The sequence below is a fragment of the Onychostruthus taczanowskii genome, unplaced genomic scaffold, assembly GCF_017590055.1.
Source record: "Onychostruthus taczanowskii isolate IOZ18803 unplaced genomic scaffold, ASM1759005v1 scaffold93, whole genome shotgun sequence".
Taxonomy (NCBI): domain Eukaryota; kingdom Metazoa; phylum Chordata; class Aves; order Passeriformes; family Passeridae; genus Onychostruthus; species Onychostruthus taczanowskii.
In genome coordinates this window covers 435,346-461,834 of record NW_024507324.1, presented here as the reverse complement: position 1 = coordinate 461,834, position 26,489 = coordinate 435,346, and the positions used below count along the sequence as shown (strand labels likewise).

The 26,489-nt window shown below is 39.4% G+C and overlaps 1 protein-coding gene across 2 annotated transcripts in view; it reads left to right on the top strand.

Annotated features, from left to right (window-relative positions):
- PTPN14 (protein tyrosine phosphatase non-receptor type 14) overlaps positions 1–26,489 on the top strand; it is a 110,847-nt gene that overhangs the window by 17,801 nt on the left and 66,557 nt on the right. Inside the window, exons 1-2 of one of the 2 annotated variants that reach the window (XM_041426680.1) lie at positions 17,731–17,852; positions 21,710–22,035. In XM_041426680.1, coding sequence (XP_041282614.1) covers positions 21,862–22,035 — 174 coding nt within the window. In that variant the 5' untranslated portion in view covers positions 17,731–17,852; positions 21,710–21,861. Of the gene's footprint in view, positions 1–17,730; positions 17,853–21,709; positions 22,036–26,489 lie in introns of those variants that run through there. The other variant, XM_041426679.1, reaches the window with a different exon arrangement.

The following is a 26,489-nucleotide window of genomic DNA, read 5'->3' as shown; positions in this document are numbered from 1 at the left end:
TTGAAAGGAGGAGTTGGGCAATTCTGAGATACCATCTGGACCAACTTGGGGATCAAAACAATTCTCTTTTAGAGGAACACTGAAAGGAATTCCAAAACTTGAAGGCTGCCACATCTTGCTAGCCAGATGCTCTATAATTGCTGAATACATTGATGCCTGCCAGCCAGTAAGGGGAAGAACAATGAGGTATGACTTGGTACTCTTTAGAAATGTCCTAAATTAAAATGCCAGGTCTGCTTCAAACATTGAATTTGTTTTTTTTTTTAAATAAATAAAATAATTATGGTGCCTGCATTGTAGTGGCTGAAGAATTGAGAAGTAGAATACTATAAAAAAAAACCAATTTTCAGAGAATCTTGGAAATTTCATTCCCTTGATTACTTTCTTTACAGACACAACTTGCAGCTTATCTCATGGTTGTTACAAGATTCAGAGTGGTTATGGCATTGCATATCACTCCTAATGATATTAATCCTAACCATGATAACTAATGATATTAATCCTCTGATGCAAGTTCCCACTACTGTGATCATTTGTGCATGGTGCTTTGGAGGCAGGGGAGAAAAAAATGTCAGCAGCTAGATATTACTTGGGGAACATGCAAGTTAAACACCTGACATCTGGTGAGTCACCTTCCAAGTATGTGCGATTGAATGATGGTTAACTGATTGCTGCAGTTAACTAAGACCAAATGTATCTGAAATGTGAAACACTTTATTTTTGAAGGTAGTAAGAAGTGCACTGTAAACACCCATAGTTTACAGACCTTACTACAGTATAGCTGTCTGCAACCCACTCCCCAGTTGTCCTCAGGAGCAGGATTGTACATTGTTTGTTGTTGCCAAGCAAGTATTTCTGACATTTTTAATGCCTTTTGTAAACGTTGTTGTTAATTGTTTTCTAAGGCTCCAGGAGAATTGCTACACCTGGTTGTTTTCTGGTTGATTCTTTTCTAAGGAAGTGACTTGCCCATTTAGAACTTTCTGTGCTATCTTGATGTAAAACTGTGTCTGGGAGCAAAATGCAAATGCTGAACCAAAATTTTGTTACGGTCCACATGTTCACCATGACGAAGAAAGATTCAGTCTTCTGCTGCAGACAGTGAGCAGGTACAAATCATGGTGAGATATGTTCTGTAAAAATACAGGTGTTGGGAGCACACGGTAAGGACTGAAGAAGCTTCTACCATCTGATGCAATAGCTAAAGGCATAGGTTGTTGTTCATCACAGAGATTCATTTAGCTCTGTTGGGTTCTCAGGAAGAACAGAATATCATCTAGTAAGCCTCAAATAACATTGTAAATAACGACTCATTTCAAGATGTGATTATGGTTTTAATGCTGCAGGATGCAGGTTGGGCCTGAGCACTGACAAACAGGCTTGTTGGAGAGGCAGAGTGCCACCTTGCCTTGTGCAGCTGTGTGGTCACTGGCCATTAGTTGTACAAGCAGGTGGTTATTCAAGTGCTTAAATATAGATTGAGGAACTTAATAGTAAATACTTTTGCCTTCCAGTGATTGGTGTTCCTAGCTTGATAGTTAAGCCACAATTTACTGTTGCAAAAGTTGTCTGAGCAAACAGTAATGATACTATGGCTTAAAAAAAAATAGGTGAAAATACAAATAGTGAAATTTTGTGTTGGACTGACTGGCAGTAACTCATTGCTGGAATGCAAAACAGTAGTCCAAAATTAGTTAAATGTTTATAGATGGTTATTGAAATGATGAAGCTGTTTGGAATGTCGGGTTTTGAAACAACTAATCCAGGGCAGTGCTTATGTTTTGATAGTTTTGTAGATGCTTTTGTATCTTTGGAAGGAGTTATAACCATTGTTTCTGGTATTGTACATACTTGGTGCACAAGCTTTTAGTAAATTACCATTGTTAGACTTGCATCTTGTTAAACAAACATAGATTGAAACAGATTCTGTGCTGTAAAAACAACTGCTTGCAAGCCAACTTCTTTGTGCATGTGGGTTATGTATCCTTTCCCCTCATGAATTAACAACATAACTTGAACTTTAGCTTTTTAAATTGATTGAAAGAGAGAGCCCTGCACAGAGAAGAATAAAAACTCTCGGACACTAATCTCTTAATCTCCATAAAATTCTTGAATGTTTAGCTTTGATAATATATGAAATAAATCTGGTGTTCTATAACATTTCTGATGTGCATTTCTTTTTTTGCAGCAAAAAAACCAAAATCAAAGCAGACATAAAACAGCGTATGACAGATGGCTTAGTGTTGGTGAGAGTTAGCCCTCAAGCCTGAAGAAATTCCATACCACTAACTCTCCCTTCTAATATGCTAGTGGAAAGTCATTTTGGTAGCCTAGTAATTCCTTAGCCAATGTTAGTTTTGTTTCCAGTGGGATCACCACGCATTATGTGGAATTCCGTAATAGGCTTTTTGGTGCTAGAGAAGAGACTATCAAAGAGTAATATCAAGGAATGGAACTTTGTGACTCACAACCTTTTGTGCTTGTAGGCAGCTGAAAAATACGTGGAGCTTTCCTCATGCTTGGGATCAGGAGCTGGTTGAAATTCAAAATCGGATAACTGAGATGAGAAGGTGTGCATATCAGGCCCAGCTCTAGTACACCTTTTCCAGCCAAAGAAACAGCTTTACAGAATTGGTGTATGCAAGGGAGAGGAAGTTTTTTCAATCTGTTTTCTTATATACATTTTTTTTCCAAGGGGAGATAGTTCTTGGGGTCCTGCAGTATCCAAACTAGAACTTACTTCCCTTCCACCTTCCTCCAGGGGAGCAGGAGAGAACTGAGCCCTGGTTTTGGCACATAGTCACAGGTGAGGTGATCTCCAAACATGTTGTAACTATTCTACTATAATTAGTTTCTTCTGGTTTTTAAGTCTCTAGGGCTGGAAGAATGTTTTTTGTTGTTGTTGATTATTGGGGTTTCTTTAGTAGGTGCAGTGGTTTCACCTTTCCATTGTATCTCGTACAACTAGTATGTTGTGGTTGTCTAAATGCAGGCAAAATATACATGTTTTAGAAGTGCTTTTAGCTCTTAAAGTAGACATATGCCCTTTGTATTGAACCACTTAAGTTCTTCCTACCTTTGGGATCTTACACTGGGATTAAAAAAAAAAAGCTTCAGAGGAGGATTGTCTGTCTGAAAATAGTCTGCTCCAGAAATGCTTGCAGGACCTAATCAGAATAAGAAAGAAAGAAAATACTGGCACTGCGCGATGTGTGGATTAGATTGGCAGGAAACTGGACCATAGTTAACTTCACTCATGTGTACTGAAAACACACAGAAACCCACACTCAAGTTGTTGGTCTTCGTCTTTAAAGTTTTATTGGCAAATCTCTTCCTTTTATGAGTGGGAAAACAAGTCATACCCACAGCAGATGCAGTTATGCTGGCAAAAAGCTCAGTGTAGTCTCTGCCAATTGAATGAAATCCTCTGATGTTTGTATTTTATTCCATTCGAGGAAGAGCCTTGGCTGCCTCTTCCCTACCTCCTCATCCTTTTTTTTTTCTAGCCCAGCAGAAGCTGCTTCTCCACTAGTGGGAATTGCAGAGGTAGCACTGCCTGGTGCAGTCCCTTTTAGGTGTTGGTAAGCCGATAGAAGCAGCTGCTGTCGTCTTGGATCTTAATTTGTTTCAGTAGGTAAAGAGAAAAATGCTGTCAGAGGAGAGAGAGATATCACTTGGAGGCAGAAATTGCATGAGAAATACTGTCAGGAGTGCCAAAGCCTCTGGTGAGGTTCCTTGGGACTTGTGAACCTTAGTGCACCATCTTAACTTGCTCAGTGATGGGGTTTTGCCTGGAGGCAACAGTAAACCATCAATATCCTGGTGTGACTGAGCAAGATCCTAGGGATCTAGGTCTCCCAATGGTGTTAACTGACTGATGCAAGCTATCACCAAACGGAAGCTGCAGTTTTGGAGCGATTTTTTAATTGTTTGTTTGTTTGTTTTCTTTTTCTAAGAAGGAAAAGTTGCATGGCTTTTTTGCACACCACCAGCTGCTCATGGCAGATAAGAAATTGCAGCAGACAAAGCTTTAGATTTATTGCTGTGACCAATTTCCTGTTATTTTTTATAGGATATGGCTCCTCCACTTCTAAACTTGTGAGCTGTATCAAAGGGTCTGTATCGTGTTTCAAACCACTCTGTCAGGTCCTGAACACACCAACAGGGTTCTGGCTGCCTATGCAGCGTTATATCTGGTTGAGGTATTTTTTTGTCTCTGTGTGCATCCACGGACAAGTTTCAATTCCCTGTTATGGGGATTTTTAGGAACCTTTGGTTTGTTTTCAAGCCATATTGTTTGAAAAGAAGAATTTGTGTTGAGGTTTGCCAGCACACGGGTTGGGAAGCAAGGAGTTACCTGGTTGTCAGGGCACCCCTGGCTCAGCATGGGTCACTGCTTGGGTCGGAAATTAGGGAATTCCTGGCTGGCTGCTGGGAGAGAAAGTCAGCCTCTTCGCAGTGCCTGAGTGGCTGGAGCAGGGGGAGGAAGTCTGGCTAGTAAACTTTTAGCAGATAAAATTTGGGGTAAAAACCAAGGTTTTAAAAGAAGGAAATATGTTGTGTATCACTGTTTTCTTTTGATTAATTTTATTTGGGTTATTTTGGCTATTTTAATTCAAAAACATTTTGAACATTGTAAGTAGTCTAAATATCCCGCTGTTCTCATGTGTGATAAAAATAAGGAAACAGAAAATTGAGTCAGGCACTAACACAGAACCGCAGAGGGAGTGACATCAGTTGGTCTGTATTTTAGGACTTAGTAGGACTTTGAGATGGGGGTGCTACTGCCCTGCATGGGATCCAGGATAACTAGCTGGATTTTTGCAATGCAGTGGTAATTTGGCAAGCTAAATTTTTAACTGTAATTGTTCAGTGGCTATTTCTAGACATTATAGTAAATTTCAAAATTGCCCTTTAAAAAATGCACTGTTACTTTTTTTTCTGGCCTTTTGTTTTTTTTTTTTTTTTGTTGGCCTTGGGTGGTTTCTTTGTCCTTGGACCACCTACGTAAAGTTTAGTATTAATGAACAATGAGGTTAATTTTAGTTATGTGTATTTTAATGGGTTTTTTTTTAACCAAGATAATTGAATTGCAAATTGGATTCACCAGGAGGTGCATTTCTGGACAATATTGTATTGAATTTAATGCCAGGGAGATATATTAGGATTTAGCATTATCAATGTCTCACTTTGAACAAGGAATTTTTTGTTTTCATCTTTAGAAAGTCACAAGCCCTGTCATACTTTTGACATTATGATAATTCAATTATTTTTCTTTCTCTGTCCTTCTGGATAATATTCTTTTGCCTTCTGTTAATGATATAGTTAACAAACAAAACTAAGCATTTAGGATCATCCCAAGATTGCGAATTTGATTTTTGATTGGTACAACCATGTGGGGAGTTTCTATGAGCAAGAGCTGGGGAAAAAAATGAAATGCAATTTTTAAGCTCAGCTGGCCTGGAAAGTTTAAATAGGATTCAGTGTGCCTTGAGGACTGGTAAACTTCTGCCCACTAATTCTGGACAAAAGAATCAAAAATGCAAGGCAGGTTTCAATTCTGAAGGTGAGATAGTAATGCTTGTTTTCATGGATCTTAATTAACAGTATATTTGAAGAATGAAAGTGTTTTATGAATTACGTAACACAACCTGAAGGTATCTGAATTACAGTGCTTGTTCATAATTGAAACTAGCTAGCTAACTCAGTTGCTAATTAGACAGTTTGTAATTCTGAGGAATAAATTTTTCTGGTACTGAAAACCAGTGAGTTTTACTTTGTGGAGACTGCTGCTACCTTTAGCAACTACCTAAGGTAAATACAGTGACTTTGCCATATCTTGGTTTTAGCAGGAATTTTCCAGCACTGGCTCTCCATTTCTAAGGAGAATCAGTTCCAGAACCCATAATATCCAGGGTTTTATCCATTTTCTCTTTTTAGATGCTTGCCTTTGTTGTTTGCCTCTTCATTAAAGCACACTGGTTCTGTATGAACATAAATATTTTTCTTTATATTTCTTTACATTTCGCATGCTGGCTTTTACTGTTTTGTAGTAGCAAGAATGATAGTATGTGATGAATATGTGCTTGCATACAGTAAAACTATCTCTCCATCTCTTATCTACCTCAGATTATAGGAAGAAAAATTGCCCAGTTGAGTTTCTGAGGAGTTCTGGCCAAATTCTGTAATCCAAAACCACAGTGACTTTGGAAAATAAAGTGTATAAATTACAAGCAGACCTTACAGTTGCTTTTATGGAGCCATCATAATGCCACCCTCTGTGCTTGCTAACACGACACAGGGGTTGACAATGGCTGCAAAGGCTCTAAAGATATCTACCTTCCCAAAGCTTTTCCACTGGAGAAAAATTAATGTATCAAGCTGTCAGTAAGATGTGATGGCTTTAACTGTAACCTGTCCATTTCAGACACCCACAAAAGCTTTGTTTTCCTCATGGGCAGTTGCCCAACCCAGTCCTTACTACATTTTGTGCACATCACATATTGTCATAGCTCCTTTCCGTAAGACTTGTAATAAATATTTCTTTCTTACCATTTTTCCCCCCTGGTTCTGGAGCAGGAGAATTGTTTGTCTTTCTAAAATTAGATATCCATGGATACATATTTTTCTCTGTTTAAGCTTGGCAGTTCAAATTGCACATGGAAAAGTGTGTTCCACTACAGGAAGTCTGCATGTTGAGTTCTTCATTTACAGGAGAATAAAATGTCATATGGGGTATTTCACTCTTAGTTCTGTAGAAGGAAAACAATTCTTATAAAAGCATGTTTATACTGATGTCTATAGCCAGACTCTTCCTCTGGTTTCATTGTGTGGTATTCAGGGTACCACCCTGTGAAGGGAAGCTAACTATATATGGAGTACAGTTAAGGCACATAATTTTTATACCACTTGAGAGCTTTTATGCAATTGCTGTCTTCTTTCTCCAGCTGAAAGACAGTGTTGAAACCTCCTCAGCTGTGTGGACCATTCAATTTAGGTGTTCTTGCTTCAGCATCTCCCTCCTTTTCTCAAGATCACAGATAAACTTGTCTCGTTTGCAATTTCCCAAGATTCCACAGGTAGCTGTAGTAGTGGAAGAAAATTATGTAGTACATTATTACTTTTCTTGTCTGTGAAAGTAGTTAATTTTGTTTTCTGGAACCCCTTAAGATGCCCAAAGACTGTTCCGAGGAAAAGTGGGGTGAGAAATTGGGAGACTATTTGATGTCTAGGATTGCAGGCAGGCTTGATTCCAGAATGGGATAATTAATCTTTCTGACTTTTTGAAACTGCTGTAATATTTGTGTAGAGATGAGAAAAATGTATAATTCTCACATCTGTGAGGTACAAGATGATAGCAATATGCAAATGTGAACTTATTTTCATGGAATGGTGTAATTGCTCTCATCTGTTGTCTTGAGAGATAACACACAGAAAAGGATGAGCCTGACTCTTGGAATGCATGGTGAGTAGTTATGGTGGACCTCTCTACTGAAGGAGCTAAACATAAATTAGAATTGAGGTGGTTTCTATATTTCTTTTGGATCAGTAATATGAGACCCAGATTTTTGTGCATTTTTTATATTTAGAACACAAGTTAGATGAGTTACAGTTGCTTTTTACTGGCTCTCTGCAAAAAAGAAAAAAAATGATGAACTTTGACTGCAGTGGGAAAAAGTGCAGTCTGAGTAGGCAAAGGAGTTTAGAAGAAGTCTCCTCAATTATGTATGTTACATGAAATTCATGCCACTCACTGTTTCACATCTTCAGAACACTTCTAAAACTTATAAAAATTGACCAACAGCTGGAAAGTTTTTTTCCTTTTCTGTCTGCCCTGAAAAAATGTTTTCTCTATGGTCTTTGCTTATCTTTGCCAGTCTTTTTTCTTTTTCTCCCTATTCTGGCTCCACTTTATGCCATAGTGATATTTTCCCTCCCTCTGCAAATTAAATTCCCACTCGAACTTAAAACTAACAAAATAAATAGTGTCTGTTTTTTCCTAGTGTCAGACTTAGTACTTTCATAAGTCATAGTAGTGAGGGGGTGCTATTTGAGTCTTGGTTATATAGCCCAGTGACCTGAAGAAGGTTCCAGGAATATCAACTTGGTCTTTTAGCTCTTCTAGTTTATTTTTTGAATTTCCATTGTGAAAACATGGTGATTTAGTGCTGTTCTTGTCACTGTCAGAAGACATATATCTGCCAGTACATACATCCTACTGCCAATTAAAATGTTTGGTTTACTGGAGAGTTTAGAGATAGAAATAAAGGATTTTGAAATTTGTCCATCATGAGTAGCAGGTTAGCTTTTCTTCAAAACTACACTTCTTTTTGTTTACTCTTTCTTGATATAATCATAATGCTTATGCTTGAATATTTTGCAGCATTCATTTTCTAATTGAATTCTAGGCTTTGTGATTCTAATAGCTTTGTATTATTTTTGGCATGAACTGTAATATTAAGGGTCAGCTATTTTTTACTTTGACAAGTTTATATATCAAAGCTTAGGAAAAAGACTGAAAAAATCTAGCAGCTTCATTTGGGGTATGTAATCAATGGTTGCCAATGAAAACTAATGTTATGAAATCCCATAAGGATATGATCATATTCCATCAAATCTTCTTGGCTTGTGACCAAAGAGAAACATGAAGGTGTATGAGTATTAATTAAACACAGTTAATGCTTCTTGTTTCCAGAATATTTATAAAAATAGCCAGGTATAATAACAATAAATTCATTTTTCTTGGGAGGATATCCGGAATGTGACATGCCAGTATGTGACTTTGAATTCTGACTCCACTGAAAAATGGAGGTTGTTTTGAAGAAGCCCTTCAGAAGGATTCTCCTATTTATGCTATGTGGATGCCTGTGTTATATTTAGGCACTGAAAATGCTTCTGGACTGAGTGTCCTGTATTCTGCAGTGAGAGAGTGGCTGGGGAAGAGATGAGCTGTTCTGTCTTTCACAAGGGTTTTTAAAACTCTCTTCCAGTGATCCTGTTCCCTCTTAGAGAGTCATGGCTGAACCATACTGCCTCCAATCACCCTCCTGCAAGAGCCTCCAATCACCCTCCTGCTTATACTGAAGTGCAGGGCAGTGGTTTGTACTGCAACCACAGCTTTTATTTAGTTGAAAGGGAACACTTCATTTCTGTCACAATTGGGCCGGTTACTTTCCAGACCCAAGCAAGGCAACATCACCTCTTCATGATGTCTGTGTGACGAGCTTGATTTCATCTTTTTTTGCCTTCTTAAATAGATCCAGTATGAAGTTGGAAATGGAGAATTAAAGGTCTTGAGTCATTATAGTCTAACGCTATAAAGAGGAAAGAGCAGAGCTGATGCTATCTCAGAATCACACTTCATAGTGATAGACAATAAATTGCAGGAATTTCTCATTCCTTACTCTGCATGATCTTTGTAATGGCTTTATATGTCACTTCATCCCTGGCATCCGTCCTGTAAATAATTAGTCTGTGACCCTTTGGGCCTTAGTAACTCTTCAAAAGCACAGCTAACCATTTTTAAAAAAGGCAGGCCAGTTAATTCTTGGCAAGTTTGTCCCAGAATTTTGCATCTGCAAATGGGAATGCTGAACTTTAGCAGCAGGAAATAAATAGCTTGGGTGGAATTGCAGAGCTGTGGCCACTTGGTGGGGAGCATTTCCCTTTCCCTGCCCACTCACACTGCTGTCTTGTGTACAGTAGATGTTGCTGTGAGACAGCATCAGGCATGGTTGGGTCTCCATTTTTTTCATCACATACAGCAACTTGTATTCCATGATTGTAGGAATTTGTGTTAGCATGGGCTTCTTTTTGTGGTAAATTGTTGAATGAAATGCACGCTGGTGTCACGTCTTTGCTGTTTCGTTTCTGTTCAGCCTGTTGCCACTCAGCACTGGTTTTAGAAGGGCTGAAGTTGGAGACTTGGCTGTGTTGGTACAGGGTGTTTAATTTCCCAGGAGTGGTGGTCACACTTAACAGCACTTCAGGAGGCTTGAGTGTCTTCGTGACTGCCAAGGATAGATTTTACTTACTTTTGGTAAAGGCAATCACTACATCCACACAGCATTGCCTACTTTGCAACAAAACTAGGAATTAAGAAATTTAATTTCCTTTTTCTTCAAAGTGGATGGAAATGCAAGGTTTCTTGCTATCCCACTTGGAGGTTGTGGGCTTGCTGTGCTAATCATTTAGCTCCTTTAGGACATGAGTGCAATCTGTAGTCCATATCCACATTAAGCCACAGAGGAATGTGAATATCAGGCTTCAAGTCAGAGAAATAAAATGCTTCCAACTTGCTAAGCAGAGACAGAATTACAGGGAGGGCTGTACCATACGGGCTTGCTCCACTTTTTATTTTCGTTCCTTGTTTCCTCTTTGCTTCTCTCTGTGCTGCAGAGAGTGTAACTAACTGAGTGTAAGTCTTAGGGATACCTCATCACCTTAGGCTTCTGTGAGTCCAGTAATGTGATAACAAATAAGATGACCTGATCCATACAGAAAGACTTTAATTGTTAGTTATTTTACTCCACCTTTTTCTCTTTTGGTGTTTAGGTTTTGTACTTAGAAGAAAATAAGTGCATATAACCTATATATAGTATTTTTGTTGCCTGCAGAACTTCAATGGCCACTGCAGTGGATCCAGTGGATCAAAGGCCTATTTGTGCCACTTTGATACAAACATACAATAAATACACCTACCTGTGGTTGTATAGAAGGTGTTTTGATTTTGTGCAAGTCGTGCTTAGATCCAGGTTATTTTAGTAAATTGTGCAATTTAAATTTAGAGTAACCTTGCTGCTTCTCATTTGAGAACTAGAAGTCAGACTAACTCTTGTGTTTCAAAGCTGAGTTGCTTGTAAAGAACAGCAAAACAAGAAAAAGTTAATAGTTCTGTTTTGATAGTTTTTGTCTCTCTCCATTTTAATATACAAAGTCTTCATTTTAATATACAAAGTCGACTGCAGGAGCTACAGAGGGTCACAAGCTTGCAAGAAAATTTTGACATTTATTGCTCCAATTATATGCTAAAATGTTAACATAAAAATGTATTAATATGAGCAAGAAATAGAGATGGTTTATTTTAAAGAAGAATTTCTTTTCAGCTCATGACAGAGTCAAATTTCCTGCAAAGCAATTTTTCACGCTGAAGTGTTACAAAGCAACTACTTTCTCTAACAGGGGAGATAAAAAGAATCAGGCTGTAATCTCATTAAAAGCTGATAACCTCAGATATGATTCCAAATAAAGCTATCACTATACGTTAAAGGGTGAGTACTCTTGCAGACTTAAGGTGAAAGGTTGTAAAGTGATTATCAAAGTACTGTTTGGAAAGGTGAACAAAGAATGGCATGCCACAGTTTTTAGAATTTTTTACAGTGGGTTTGTGTATAAAGCTGCAGCATGTATTTTGCACTCCAGAACCATTAGTTTTACTAGCCTTCACTGCAAAGCTATTCTCTTGAGTAGAATTAATGACAAATAATATGTTAGAAGAAATAAGCAGCCAGTCTAAATCAATCTATTGTAGTGCTGCTGCAACTAAAAAAGGAAAATTTTTTCTTTTGATTAATGAAAGAATATGGGGTTCCAGTTGGTGCAATTTGTTCCTCTATCAATGTAGTTAGCAACACCTTTTGTAATACTGTGGAAGTAAACTGATTTTTCTTTCAAGCTCATTTGAAACCTTTTGAAAAACATGGTGCTGAAGTATTAATGTTGATGGCTGAAGTAGTGTTTGAGGCACAAGTTAAAAGTTTGAGGTATCTGTTAAAAAGTATTAGAAAATAAAAAGACATTTGTTGTTCATAATATCTCAGTCACTATGTGCTAGCCAGCGCTGTGATTCCCAAGGAATTGTTTTCAAATCTTGTTTATCAATATGTTCTGCCACAGAGATGAAGGAAGAATGCAGGGGGCTGCTCACAGAGAGGGGGCTCTTTTGTATCCTTGTAATTCTGAGACATCGGTCAAAGAAGTCAGTCACTTCAAAGAAGGTTCCCCCCTAGCCTTCCCCTTTTTAGCCATAAATCTTACTTCTAAGTATTTTGACTGTTTCAGTCTAGTGTTTAAGCCCACACAGTGGGCACTGGAAAATAATCCTTTAATACAGAAAGAAAAGTACCATTAGCTCATTTCCGGCAGCTATTCTGTATTTCAGATGAGGTGTTCTGCTGTTGAAACAAATGCAGTTATTCACGGTGGCTGTGTGATTTACATCAAGGCCTATATTCAGTAAAGATAACAGGTTTGCTTTCTTCATGCATGTGCCCACAATATAATCCTCCTTTGATGCAACTTGAAGGAATTTTTTCAGCATTTTGTGGCATTGATGTTTTAGTGCATTAAGTAGTGGAGAGGCTTTTTTCCATGCCAGTTCAAAAGTTCATGTTATGATCTTGTGTGAAGTATCTACTTGTGTAGATACAATGTGCCTGGTTGTGGTTTGGGATTGACAGTGTGCATGCTTTTTTAACTTTATTTTTCTTCTCTCTCTTCCCCCCCTCTTCTCTTTTTTCTTCACCCTGTCGTGCTTGGTTCTCATTGTTTACCTGCAGCCACTTTTCCTCCATTGCATTATCTCTGTTCATTACCTAATACATGAATGGGACTAATTGAGCCTCTCCAGGAGAGTAGATCATTGTTCTAAACTTCAAGAAACTGAACAACGTTTTATTCTTATTGCAAGTCCTCAGGCATGGGTCTTGCTTCACTTGGTGCCAGTCTTCTTACTGACATCAGTGGGAGCAGGACTGGATGTGGTTCCTGTAAGGAGAGGTCAGGCTGGCAGTTTAGAGTGGGCACCACATTGTTAACATTTGAGATGTTGCAAATTCAGTGCTTCTTGTTGATCTTTCCCCTCTCCCCCAACTGTACGTATTAAGAAAACATTTTCTTTGCTGGTGGGCCAAGGAATCCATGTATGTTGCAACCTCCTTACATGAAACAAATACCTTTTTTACTTTTGCAAGAGTTAGAGGTAATGGGATACATTTTGAAAATCCGTAGTTATAACCAAGGTTTTCCCAGTTTTTGTTTATTTGAAAGACATTACTATCTTCCATATATAGATAGATATATATTTTAAAAAATTAAGAATTAAAGGTACCCAAGAGTACCATTAAGAAGAAATTGTAATTATTCACTTGTATAAGCCATTTCAAAAACAGAAGAATGGCAGGAGCAGAAATACCTCACCTTAATTAAATGCATGGGATCATATTTTGCTGCAGTTGCACACCTTTTCAGCAGGTTCTCAACTGAGAGCAGCATCGTGTGAGTCCAGGTAAGCAGCTTCCAGTCTTCATCTGACACCAGAGCCATGTAATGAGCTGCAGGCACATCTTTCAGTCTCATGAGCAGTGTGGTTATTTGCTTCCTAATCTCCAAGTGCTCTCTTGTAACTGCTCCATTGCGAAAACCCACTACAGAAGTGAAACTGCAAGCCATCTCTTGAGGATAGATATATTTTCATTAAAACAGGATAGGTGATGTTTGAATTTTTTGTGTCTTTCTTTTTAATAAAGTTTTTATCGCATTATTTAAAATTATATACCAGCTGGCACCAGTTTGTGCTAGTGGATGTTTAACTAGTGAGAATGCTCTGGGGTATATCATTTTACCCCCTATCTGATACTTGCATCTGTTGGAGCTATTGATTGTGCTCTGAATGTTATCCTGTGTTTAGAACTTCTTAGTTTTACTCATGTCTTTCTTTGTAACATGAGAGAATAATGAAACATGCTGTGAGAAGTTTTTCTGTGGTTTTTACTAAGTGTATCATTCATTGTTTTTGTAATGATTTTGCATGCCCATCGATCACATTTAGCAGGAAATGTAACCTCCTAAAAATCACTGTAGCTCCAGCAAGTCTGAAGGAGTTGAAAACCTTTAGAAAGCTAACTAACTATGAGGAAAAGTAAATGGCACCAATACCATGTTGCTACTGACTCTAGCCAGTAGGGGTAGAATAGGGCCAAAAGGTAACAAATCCTGTCAAATATACTCAGACATTTTAAAGTCACTTGATTATAATGGTGATAATAATTACAAAAATGGTTAGGCTTTCCTGATCTTTGATTGCTATGAAGTGTTCAGTGGAAATTTAGGCTGCAGGACCTTGTGCCTTTTCTGAAGGCCGGCACTTAGAGACCAGTTATTGTACGAGGTCTAAAAAAAATATGTGCCAAAATACCGGAATGCTGGTCTTGGTCTTGCTTCTCCTCTTCTGAACAGCTTGTCCCATGCAGAAAACATAACACATACAGATATTGCAATATTAACTCCTCTTACAGCATTCTTTAATTTAATGTCTGTATTTTGGAGGGGGGGGAACAAAAAAGTTAGCACAATTTGAATCAATTAGTTATTTCAGATAAAGCAATTTTGATTCCAACATAGCTTTGCAATACAGGAATAAAGGGAATGTGTTCTGGGGAGCTCCTCTGCTTGCTGAGACCAGGAGCCTTCCTTGGGCTGTGACTTCACAAACTGTTCTCCAGACCTGACCAAGTGCTTCATTTAAGTCAGAATTGTTCTTATTTTTCCTTCTCTGAGCTATGTGATTCTTTTCTTCCCTCTGCCAGAAGAGCTACTCACTCTGGGTTCTGCTGTGAGCTATCTAAATTCACTAACCAAGCTGAAAAGGATTATATATGCTTACTGCGTTAGGGGGGTGAAGTGGCTAAACCAGGAGGAGGTTCCAGCAGATTTTCAGAGCTGGCACAAGACAAGTTGTAATGTGCCCTGGAATTAATGGAGGGAGAAGAGATCAGGACCTCTCTCTATTCCTGGCAGAAGTGAGCTCTTAAATGAGATTGCCTCAGGTACAAAACTGCATCCTTGGACAAGTGCCATCCAGGCTCTTGGCTGTGTCTAATTTGAGGTCTTGCAATGACATAGCCAAGGTGTCAGAGGGTTGTAAATGGTTAACTGCTGTACCCTGCAGACCTAAACGCTGCCATGACAGGGAGGTGGAGCTGCTGCAGACACCTGGCATGGACAGGCAACATTTCCTGTTTGGAAGGGAGAAGTACTGGAGTCTGGAATTTTGATTTGGTAGGTTGTTTTTGTTTTATTTTTTACCTTTAGAACATGGCATTCTACAAGGGGAGGGGTAACTCTGCATTCATTACTGATATGACATGGATTAAAACTGATCATAATGGCAATGCCAGCATGATGTAGGTATGTCACTTTATGCAGATGTTACTCCTAACTTGAATGCTTAGACTACCTCAAAGAGCCCTCCATCAGTAGTTGCCTTAGAAAGAGACCTGTTGAATTGCTGTGGGTATTCTGTAGTGATAAGTAAGGAAGTAATGGATAAGGTGCTAATTTGCAGTTTGGGAAATTCACATCTTGTCTGTGATGGAGACTTTGTTGGACACAGACTTGCTAGAACCTATAGAAATACTTGGTACCTGTGGACCTTGTCGCAGAAGAGGACCTAGGTGCTGCCTGACAGATTTGTACCCACAAAACTGCATAGTTCTGTGGATGCACAAAAGAGGTGTGTTTACACTAAAAGTGTGGTACTTTAGTATGGGAGACAAGGAGGGAATAACAAGAGGTGGAATAACTAATCTTGATGTGCTTCAGAATTATTGAGTGTGTACTCTTGGGTACTGCCACAAAGGAGAGGAAAGGGCAGAATTCTAACTGGTTTGAATTGAAATTGTTATTTTGACTTTATTTAAAACTCTCTAGACTGAAACCAGAAACTGACCCAAGCTCCATACAATGAAAACACACTACAACTCAGATCAAAAAAGATCTGTTACAGCAGAGGTGAATCTGATGGAGAATGCAAGTTTTCCTGAAAAGGAAAAGCTGTGATTGGATTGGGAAAGTAGAAATGCTAACTGAGATGGTTTTTTGATCTTTGTTGTCTGATGACTCACAGTAGTGGTAACAGTCACAGTTGTCTTCTGAGTTCAGTGTCCCAGAGAAGCTTTGGCATCTGTCTGTGCACACAGGTATGGGATCTCTAGGTATTTACAAACTCTAGAAGTTTTGCATAGAGTATCAGTTATAAAAATTAAATTAAATTGTAATTTGACTCCTCTTCCAGAATGTAGAAGTGAGAGTTTAATAATTTTATTACTGTTTGGATTAGGGAAATATTTACATTCCTGCCTGCAAGAATATTTCAGGAGATTTAAATGCCTGAGGATGAGGCCTATGTCTCACCAGGGACTGTATAAACAAGTAGTTGAAGACAGTGGCCTTGTGGCAGAAGACTTATTGTTATGTATGGGTTAACCCCCCATTTCATCTGTGCAGAGATGAATTAGACTCCTGAGAGGCTTTATGGGACTTCCACCCGTAACTGAGTGGGATACAAACACCTTGTTAGGCACAGAAATGTTCCTTGCTGTGCTCTACCTGCATGAAACTCTCCCATGAGAGAAAGCTGTTTCACAGGGAGAGAGATCTCCTCCTCTAGACACAACCCGGCTGGATGGGGATGGATTGTGTCAGACCTCGTCTCCCATACACTCTTGTTTTTACTCTTCCCTAAAACTGCAGGCCAGCACACCACTTGCAGCTGCCATGCCATGATGCGGTCTCTGCCCAGCCCAGGGTTACATACTTCCCTTAGGTGTGCTGCTGCTCCTGCAGTGCCAGGAATGCTGGAGGGCTGCCAGGTGCTGTTGGTAAATACAGGCTACAGTTTGACATAATTGCTTTCTTCCTGGAGTCTCAGGAATTATGTACAAAAGCAAACGAAGTGAAGGAAAGTGTTCTGCTTTAAGTGCATTTTGTATCATTATATTTATTCTTTTTTTATGCTCCATTGAATGTAGTACAGTCTGTACCTGTTGTCTGTAACAGAGGAGAGAGTCACGTACTTGGAAATGTCCTGAGAGTTATATTGGCCCTAATTATTTATAAGCTTTCTTCACTTCTGACCTTCAAATAAATCTAACTAAGTGAGAGAATGCCCAGTGTCTGGAGCAGTGCCCTTCACCTCATAAAGCAGCTTCTGCCTGATGGCCTCTTCCTCATGAACCACCAAGCAGCTTGGCTTCCCTTGATCCCTTCAGTCTGTCTTTTAAAATTACTAACAAACAAAAATCTTGCCAGCCCCAGCTGACTTTGGGAGAACTAAGGAAGAATTTTTTGTGTTTCTCGTTTTTAGGTTTGGAAAACCTGTAAAATATTACTTCATTTGTGTTTTGAATAGTTGTGGTTTGACCTGGTTTCACTGTAATGTCTCATTAAAAATAAAAAACAACAAGAAAATAACTGGTTTGGAAAAGCACAAATTTTTATCTGTATCAGGTAATTTGAACTCATAGGGAGAATTTCTATTCTTTGCAGAAACGAACAAAGTTTTCTTAAAAATCAGAAGCAATTCTGTGCTGTATATCACAGTGTGAATCTGACCTAGTTCTTCATGTTGGACTGGCTAGTGAGGAAAAGTAGTTGCTAATGTCCCTAATAGGTAGCACTAATGGATTGGTCTTTTCCTTCCTAAACCATTATAGCTGTGTTGTCTTGGAGATGTCTCTTTGGTCCCCAGCATTGTGCTTGCAAGACATTCTTGCTTGTATGAGTTATGCCTTTCCCCCCCCCCCCCCACACCTTTTGGTATATGAACAGCAGTATTCTATGATTGAACAGTGGGGGCACGGTACCTCTTGAAACCCTTTCTATACAGAGAAGGATTTTTTGCAAGAATGATCAAGGATTCCTTTTCCCCCTTGCAAGATGCAGTGGTGCTGTGGAGGAATGAATTACTGTTGGAGAGATCCATACCTCTATGTCTGCTGCCTTTGCAGAGTGCTGGCAAGGCTTCCAGGCCAATAGAGATGTTTCTCTTCAGTCGCACATAGAGAAAGAGATAGGTAAGTGTCTTGAGCTGAGACTCAGTTGGTTTTCTTTAAGCTGTTTGCTAGTGAAGGCTCTTAGAAGAACTTGTGTTGTGCTTGGTATGAGATCATGGATTGAAGGTTTAGTTTTATTCTGTATCAAATTTGAAATTTGTTTTTGTTCTTTATTCTGTTTTCCCATTTTTTCTTCCCCATTCCACAGCCATTGGCTTTATCCATATGGCTTTTTCAAGTAAATACCATAAAAAGTCTGATTACAATGTCTGATAGCAAAGGAACCGCCTTGTTCAGTTTTTTCTTCATCTGATGAAGTAGGGGAATATAAAATTTTACCAAGAATCCACAAAGATATTGTATCTTTTTGTCTTCATACTGGTGATACTGATGAAATTGCATTTAGGATACTTTTTTCTTTTTTTTTTTTTTTTTTTTTTAGTAGCTGTTTTCTGAGAAATGGTTGAAGGACTTAAGGCTTTGTGTGTGTTTTGTAGGCCTACAGAATATGTACTTTAAACATAAGGAATTTCCACTCAGCAGAATGTTTAAAATCCAAAGCTTATGCTCTAACTAAGAACCTTGTTTAGTTCAGCATACTTCTTAGAATGAGCTTAATTTGCGAAGAGCAATTGATACACAAAAAACAAAAAAGTACCCAAGGGAGCCCCAGTGTAATTTCTCTTCAGAAAAATACATTCTTAATAGAAAATATCAGTTTAAAAGATGTTGTGTCTCACTTTCACACCTGAAATACTCTTAATAGAAATCCTTTGTTAACATTAGAACAAGTTCATGGTTATCTGATAAACTGTTTATAGGCTTGCATTAGTTTCACTGGTTTGGTTTTGTTTTAAGTGGAAGAGTGAGTTTGAGGAGTGTCCTGAATGCCTGCACAGTTGGGATGACTTGGTTAGGGACATTGTTTCTCCCAGGCAACCTTTAAATGGGGAAAGGAGATACTGTAATGGAATAATCCTTCATTTGGAAGACTAAAACATTTCTGTCTCTCAATGGCAATTTTTTTTCAGTCATCTACAGAATAACCATGAATAAAAATGAATGCTCCTGATGCTTTTAAGATGATGCAAACACTCAAGAACCTAGTTTACCTTTAGGTGCCTGTAAGTGACTCATCTTTGAGATCTTACTTAGTAACCTTAACAGAAAACCCAGTGAGAAATTGGTCAGACATCCAGAATATGTGTAAACAGAAAACTCAGACACCTGCATTGATTTGAGAATTAACAGTTTTTACAAGCTGAGCAATATGAGCTGTTTTTAAGCATTTCCAGCCTTACCATCCCATTTAATTATTAAACTGGAAACTAGTTTAAGTGTGACCTTTTATGTGAGTGAGATGTCACTGGGCACTCTTATATATATTTAAGTTAAATGAAAAATTAAACCATTCTGTATTACACAGGGTGCATCCATTAACCCATTTGTACATCTGCACCTTGAGAAAACGGGGCCAGCTGATTGCCCTCAACAGAATTAAGAGAAAACTCCTGTTCCTTCACTGCTTTTGAAAAGCAGGGGAAATACTGGCCTTGTTTTCCTGAGTGTATGGTACAACTTAGAGCAATTAGTGTCCAATCCATGTTGACATTTCTGGTATACAGGAGCTGATGGGTTCATTCCAGCATAGCATGTTTGCACACACCCCTTCTGGAATCCAGCTGTAGCTATACCTGGACAGCAAGGCCAGACACTTGGGGTTTATAATTAACATTGATTTCATCCTTAGGCCACTGCTAACTGTACAATTACTATACCGGGAATGGCTTGTGCTCTGCAAGGAAATGTGTGCAATTAAAAGTAATGAAAGACAAAAGTCTTTTTTGAAATTGAATTAGCTAGCTAAAACTCTTCTTGTGTCCAACTTTTTATCTGTGAAGCCAGAGACTGAACAAAATTGCTGTCCTTGATAAGATGTAATCCTCCCCACCCTTTCCTCTCTGTAATTTCCTTTCATTCTTCCCACTTTGCAGATTCAGGCGGTAGTTTCAGATAGGTTGGTCAGCAAGGTAGTTGGTGAGTAGTTGGCCAGGGGTTAGCCCCTCCTGCTACCATGAGGTTACTATGAGGTCTCCAGCAATTGTCCTGAGCAGTGTTGGACAAGCTGGTGAATGTTTGTTTCAACTCCTTCTGTGTGAGGTTTGGGTAACATGTCCCTGCCTCATCAGATTATTGTAAGGATGTATTTATATGTCTTTGATGGTTTCTGATGTTAGAGCAATGTGAGGTATAACAACTCTCTCATGCAATTATATGAAAATAATACATTATGTCTGTACCCATGAAAGCTAAAAATGGGAGATTAAACCACAGCAGCAGCTGATTTGATAGGTTTGTTTGCACTTCAGTCAAATAGCAGTGCTCCCTCTCGGGTCTCCAGGCTTTTGTCTGGTGATGCTGGTATACTACCAGGCTAGTCACACACCTAACCAGTGGTTTTCTGTTTGTGCGGGGCTTTTTTTTTTTATTTGTTGTGTTTGTGTTGCTCTAACTCCCTAAAAAGTGTCAAGTTATACTGGCTTTGGAAAATACACGTCATGTAAAAATGTGATAGTTATTTTTCTAGTGTAATGATAACCACCGTAGTCAATTGGGCAGCTTTTAATTATCTCTATAGCAACTAAATTCAGTAAAAACTGAAAATAACTGATTCATGCAGTTCTGTGCCAAGGGATATGTGTGGGCAATGTACTCTCTGTTTGAAATGTCGCACTCAGCTGATGTATTCAAATGATGCATACTCTGCTGGCAGCACCTTCCCTTGCTTCTCTTAAGAAATGAGGAAATGGGATCTAGTTTTTCATTTACAGTACTATTGGTTAAGAGAAATGAACTCTTAAATGCCACCATTAGTGTTCCTCTACTTTTTACTCCAGAATATTCAAACAAAACCAGGAAGACTTGGTAGCAAGTAATTTGCTATTTGCTTCATTCCTCTCAACACATGGAAAGTGGCATTTTAGAGCTGACTATGTCAGTGCAAATTCTTTGTTTTAGTTCAGCTTGAACCTGCTCTTAACTAGACTTTTTTGCTTTGTTTTGCTTTAAAAGAAGTGATTCTTGCAGGTGAGGATTATACATCTTAAATGTCATTACTTCTGTATCTCTAGTTTTTCTGTCTACTTTGTGTTTTGGCTCAGCAGTTGCATGTGTCCCTGATAAATTTTAGGAGAACTAGTTAGAAACAATATCTAGAATATGTGTTTTCTTCCTCCCACTCAGTGTTGCCCTGGTCTCTGGCAGCCGCGTTCCTGCCGTTACTCATTCCACCTAGGAGGGTTTGGAGCTGGGAGCCAGCAACATGCGAGGAGGGATTGCCTCGGAGGAGGCTCCTCTGAAATGGTTCGGATGCTTCTTGCTTTTCACATGCATATTTTAGGTTTGATTTTTTCGGAGGTGCTGAGTGCCTGCATTTCCTGCGGACCCGCAGCCAGCCTTTCTTCTTTCAAGATCGCACCTCTTTTCAAAGCCTCTGTTCCTTAGCTTTTTAAACTAGTTCCCAAAGCTGGCCCGAGGGCATGAAAACTCGAAGATTATGTTATAGACCCCTGTGGTGGGGGTAATGGTGGGAGAGTTAGCACCTCTGGATGAGTGCCCTGTAGAGTTGCTGTTTGTACTGAGCCTCTCAAAGAACGGCTTTGCAATTAAATCCGTGCTTTAAATTCAGCGCCAAAACAGTATTTTGGAAGATTTGTTGTATAAGGTATTCATTTGGGATATGTAGTAAGTGCCTGGCAGTCCTGTGTGTGGAGGTGTTTATTTCATGGTTTTAAATGTGACTCAAACTTTTTTTCTTTCTCAGTGAACGTCAGGAACGTCTTGTTTCACACTTCGCTCTACTTACTTGTGTTTTGCAGGAATCCCTTGGAGCTTGGCCCAGGAATGGACAGCTACCTCCGTTTCTGGAGGAGAGTAGTGCCAGCTGAGGAAGCCTTCGAGGCGAGTCGACAAGTGTGCTGATAGCTCTGGGAAGAGCCCGGGGAAGGGGCGACCCTGCCGGCCTTCAGCCATGCCTTTCGGGCTGAAACTGCGGCGGACCAGGCGCTACAACGTCCTGAGCAAGAACTGCTTTGTGACCAGGATCCGTCTGCTGGACAGCAACGTGATCGAGTGCACCCTGTCCGTGGAGAGCACGGGGCAGGAGTGCCTGGAAGCTGTGGCTCAGAGGCTGGAATTGCGCGAGGTAAGGGGAGCTCGGGAAAGACCATCTGTCACTGGATAATTGGACACATTTTTAGCTCAGGCAGTCTGTGCGTTCGAGTCATGTTGTTCTCAGGGCTGGCCAGATATGATCAGCAGCCGGAGCTTGGACAAACATACTCTGATTGCAGGAAAACCGACGGCAGAACGGCGCTCAGGGCTTCGGGCTGTTGCTCATCCATCATGGCTCTGAGAGCTCTTTGTAACATCAAGTTTCTTTTCTTGGAAAGCCGTGAGTGTTACTTTTTGCCAAGGGACAAGTTACAGTAACTTTTTTTTCTGAATGTAGCCCTGGTTTCTCCGTACTGATGTCTGAATTATGCAAATAAGAAGGAGACTGCCGGCTTTTAAACACCTGCCTTCATGTAAATACTCTTGCTACTATAAAACTGAAGAAGGCAACAGTAACAACCAACAGTTGTGTTTTACTGGTAACAGTTGGAGGATGGTGGGGTTTTTTTCACTTTTGGTCTTGTTTAATATTTCACATCTGAAATCATAAAAGGCTTCTTTTACATTCCCAATGCTTCTGGAAATGGTGAAGAAACCAGTCTTTATTCAAGACTGAAATCCTTAATTTTCTACTTTTTGCTGTGTTTAAGTGTGGAAGTGTTTAGTGTTTAAGTGTTGAATCCTTTATAGAAATACTCTCCAATGTGCATAGCACAAATGAACTGACTGACTTTTCTTACCTTTTGTGGGCTCCCTGTGTGCATCCTCCATGCTTCTAGACTTCTGCAAATCATAAGTGGAAAACCATTGCCTGGAAGTTGCTGTGTTATCATCTGGCTGTCCTGGCTGATACTTTCTGTAAGCACAGCTGGGGAATTAAAAATCTTGCAGTGTTTTATGCAGTTTTCCCATGGTAGTGGGGGCAGCTAGAAGGTAGCTTTCAAATAACTACAATATCTGAAAACTAAACAAAAATTCTTTTTTTTTTTTTTAGCTTTTTTATAATGATAAAGAATGGGTGAACTCTGTGTGTCTGTCCAGAATAGGCTGGAAAATGTGCAGGCAGGAACAGGGCAGAGGGAATATTGCATAGTGTTTTTCATACTTGGGTGGTTGGTTGGTTTGTTTGTTTGTTTTTAAATATGAATTTTAGTAGAATCATCTCCCCTGCCCCACTTTACTTACAGAGATGAAGATTTATCAATAAATAATTTTTCCTTTTTTTTTCCTTCTGTTGGTGATGCCCTAGGATGTCCTTAGGGAAGAACCAAACTTCTCTCTTTTCTTCCCATGCACAAAGCATTAAAATAAATGAAGTGATTCTCCTCATGTTCCTTGTGAGCTTATCTAGTTGGTGCAGCAGAAATCTGGGGCCTCCTGATTCTCTCTGGAGGTCCACCTGCATTTGCAAACAATAGCTCTGTCAGCAGGTTAGTGTTCTTTTCCATAGAGCATTTTGTGACTTCAGAATGTGTTTTGTTCCACTTTGGAACAAAGCCTGAAGTTCCAAAATTTTCCAGAGAAATTAAATTAGACAGTAAAGTAGCAAAGGAAGCTGTTTTGGTCTGTGTTCAGTTCTATGGGGGTTTTCTATTGCTTTGGGTTTTTTTAATTTTCAAAATTATTTCTGTCATGCAAAAAGAAATATGTCAGCACAAAAAGTTAGTGTTTCACGATAAAAAAATATTTTAACTACATAGAAGAGAATGCTTTGATGTTATTGGAAAGCATTCCCCTTCTTTCATCACCCTCCCTGCTTTTTTTTCTAAACAAGGTTTTGGCAGTGTTGAACTGGTTTTGTAAAGTTCAGATTTCAACAGTGCAGCATTTTTTGACAGGAGTGGGTGGGTTTTTTGTTTTGTTTTGGTTTTGTTGTTTTTTTTTTTGTTTGTTTGTTTGGTTTTTTTAGAAGAGAATTACCTACCTCTTTCAGCTCTGAGAGGGTCTCCCTGTATCTTCCTTTGCTACTTGGATGAGGAATAATTGGAGCTTGCAAGCTTGGAGGTGCCTGATGCTGTTCTTTTTTTCAGACCCCAAATTAAATTCTTCTGCCCCTGTAGTCCTCCTGCCACTGTTCGTAAGGATGATGAGGTAATTTGATGACTGCCTCTTTCCTCTCTAGGTTTACCATAGTTTTTGAACTCACTGTCCACCCAAATTCTACAGAAGGGTCAAAAATATTTTCACAAAGCTCAAATTTCTACAGGATTTGTGCAACTGGATAGCTGAGTAGAGAAGCCTGTTAAGTATATCTGAGGCAAAAATCCTTGCAAGCATTCATATCACAGTGAGAGTTTTGAAATACCCTGAATGTAGCAAAAACTGCAGCTGGCATATGCCTTTTCTTAGAAATCCTGATTTGCAAACGGTGATGTACAAGTGAGGATAAGCCAACCTTCATTAAATCCCATGCTAACAAAACAGTGCTAAAATCCTGTTTGTCTCCTCTATGCAGTCTCAGGTAATACCTCAGTTTGCACTTATGTTCAAATAAATCCCAGGTGTACCACAACTTTTACCTTCAAGTTACGAATGCATCCATGTCTCACTCAATCCAATTTCTTAGAAATAAACAAAAAGCTGTCCAAACCCTTCCTGCTGAAAAGCAAAACTCTTTGAGATTATACCTTGTTGTGAGGGACTGTCGATCATACCACACATGACTGAAAAACAGTATCTGGTGGATTATGCATATTTCTATTTGATCTCTGGGGAATGCAACTCCCTGCCTGACTGACTCAGGGTTCAGGAATAGGTCAGTAGAAAGTGGAGCCATGTAACTACTGTAAAATCTGGTTTTATCCTTTTCAGCAAAGCTCTTGACAATGCATCAGGTCTTCTACTTGAACAGTTACCAGTTCCAATAAAATGAGCTCTTACTCCAGCATTATGTAAAAGGTAAAGACAAGAAGAGGGGAGGAAGGGAGAGGAAAGACAAGGTCAAAAATATAATTTTATAATCTTGTAGGTATGTGCACAGTTTAAGGAAAGGATTTTTCCCCCATATAATGGCATTTTTCCATTCCACTTCCAGACTAAGTGAACCTGCTTGAAGTAGCAGAGTAATCTGTGCAAATCTGTTGGGAGTCTTCATGTTTCCTTATCCTTTTTGTTCTTTTGAATTTACTTTCTAAAATGTTAAAATGTTTAAAGATTTGTAAGTGGGGGAGAGGGCAAGAAGGTTCTTTCCAACCAAAATTATTCTTGTGAGCCAAATTTCACAATGGTTATGTCCATCACTGTCATCCTACAAGCCCCAAACCAAAGCAGGAGGTTGGTGAGCTGAGCACCACAGGCAGATGCTGTCCACTGTGCAGAGGTGGTCTTTTGCTGCCATTCTGACCTTTACTTTAGTGGCACAGAAGATGCTCCTTTCTTTTAGGGCACAACTGAAATCTGGGCTTGGTTTGTGGCTTGGTTTGACTTGTCTTGCCAGCAAAGCTGAGATGGGGTTGAGGCAGTCTTGGACAGAAGACCTTCTGTGAATAAATGGCTGCTGTAAGTGGCACCTTCCCCTCTGTTCAAGTGCCCTGGGACAGCAGGGCTTAATGTTTTTTGCCTGGAGAAGCTGGAACTCCATCTCTTTCTTAAGGATAAATATTTAGTTGGCCGCCTAACCAGATGCTTAACCAAACGCTGAGCTGGGCTTGATGAATCTTTTAGAATGACATTTGCTGGTTTAGTGATTTTCTGTTATCTCCTGAGGCTGACAATTCTACTTGTTTGGCCCAATGCAAAGACAGGGGTAGTTCTGGGCTTGGGAGGATAGCTAAGGCCAAGTCCAAAACAAATATGTTGCCTTCTGAACTGGCAGCTATAATGTCACCTATTTTAAGACTTCCCAGTGCAGTTTTTGTATGTCCAGTGTTTTGACTCACTGTATTTTGAGAATCACCTTTTCATTCAGGCACCCAAGTGCTCTGGTTCTTGTTTGCTGCAGAGGACCACAGCTCCTGGAGGAGTGTAAACCAATTTCCTTGTACCATATATGAAGTCATGTGTGGTTGGTGAAACAAATTTTAAAACCTCGAGGGTAATATGTGTTACTTCAGAGCCTGACAGCCGTAGGTGTAGATATTGGTTCTATGGAAATCTGAGTGAAGTCAGTGGTTCACTTTGTACATATGGACAAACAGACCAGCTTTTGGTCTGTTTAATCAGCTGCTTATAGATAAAATATCTCATTTTTCTATAACCTAATTAATTTTTGTTTTAGGGAGGTGCTTTGTGGACTGGACAGCATGCCATGACTGACCTTCTGGAGAGCCAAATACCTTCTTGTAGCATGCTGAACTTGGTGGTCCAGCCATTTCCAGTCTCACATTCTTGTGTTCCTTTTTGGGATATTAGTAGGGGGGGAGGGTCTCTTCAGGTATGCACAGTAGTGGCTACAGAAGTCCTCTGCTGTGGGTTCTTATAAAACACATTACATTTTTAAGAAGTGAAGTTGCTGACAACAGGGACCTGTGTGTCGTATCTCTGAAG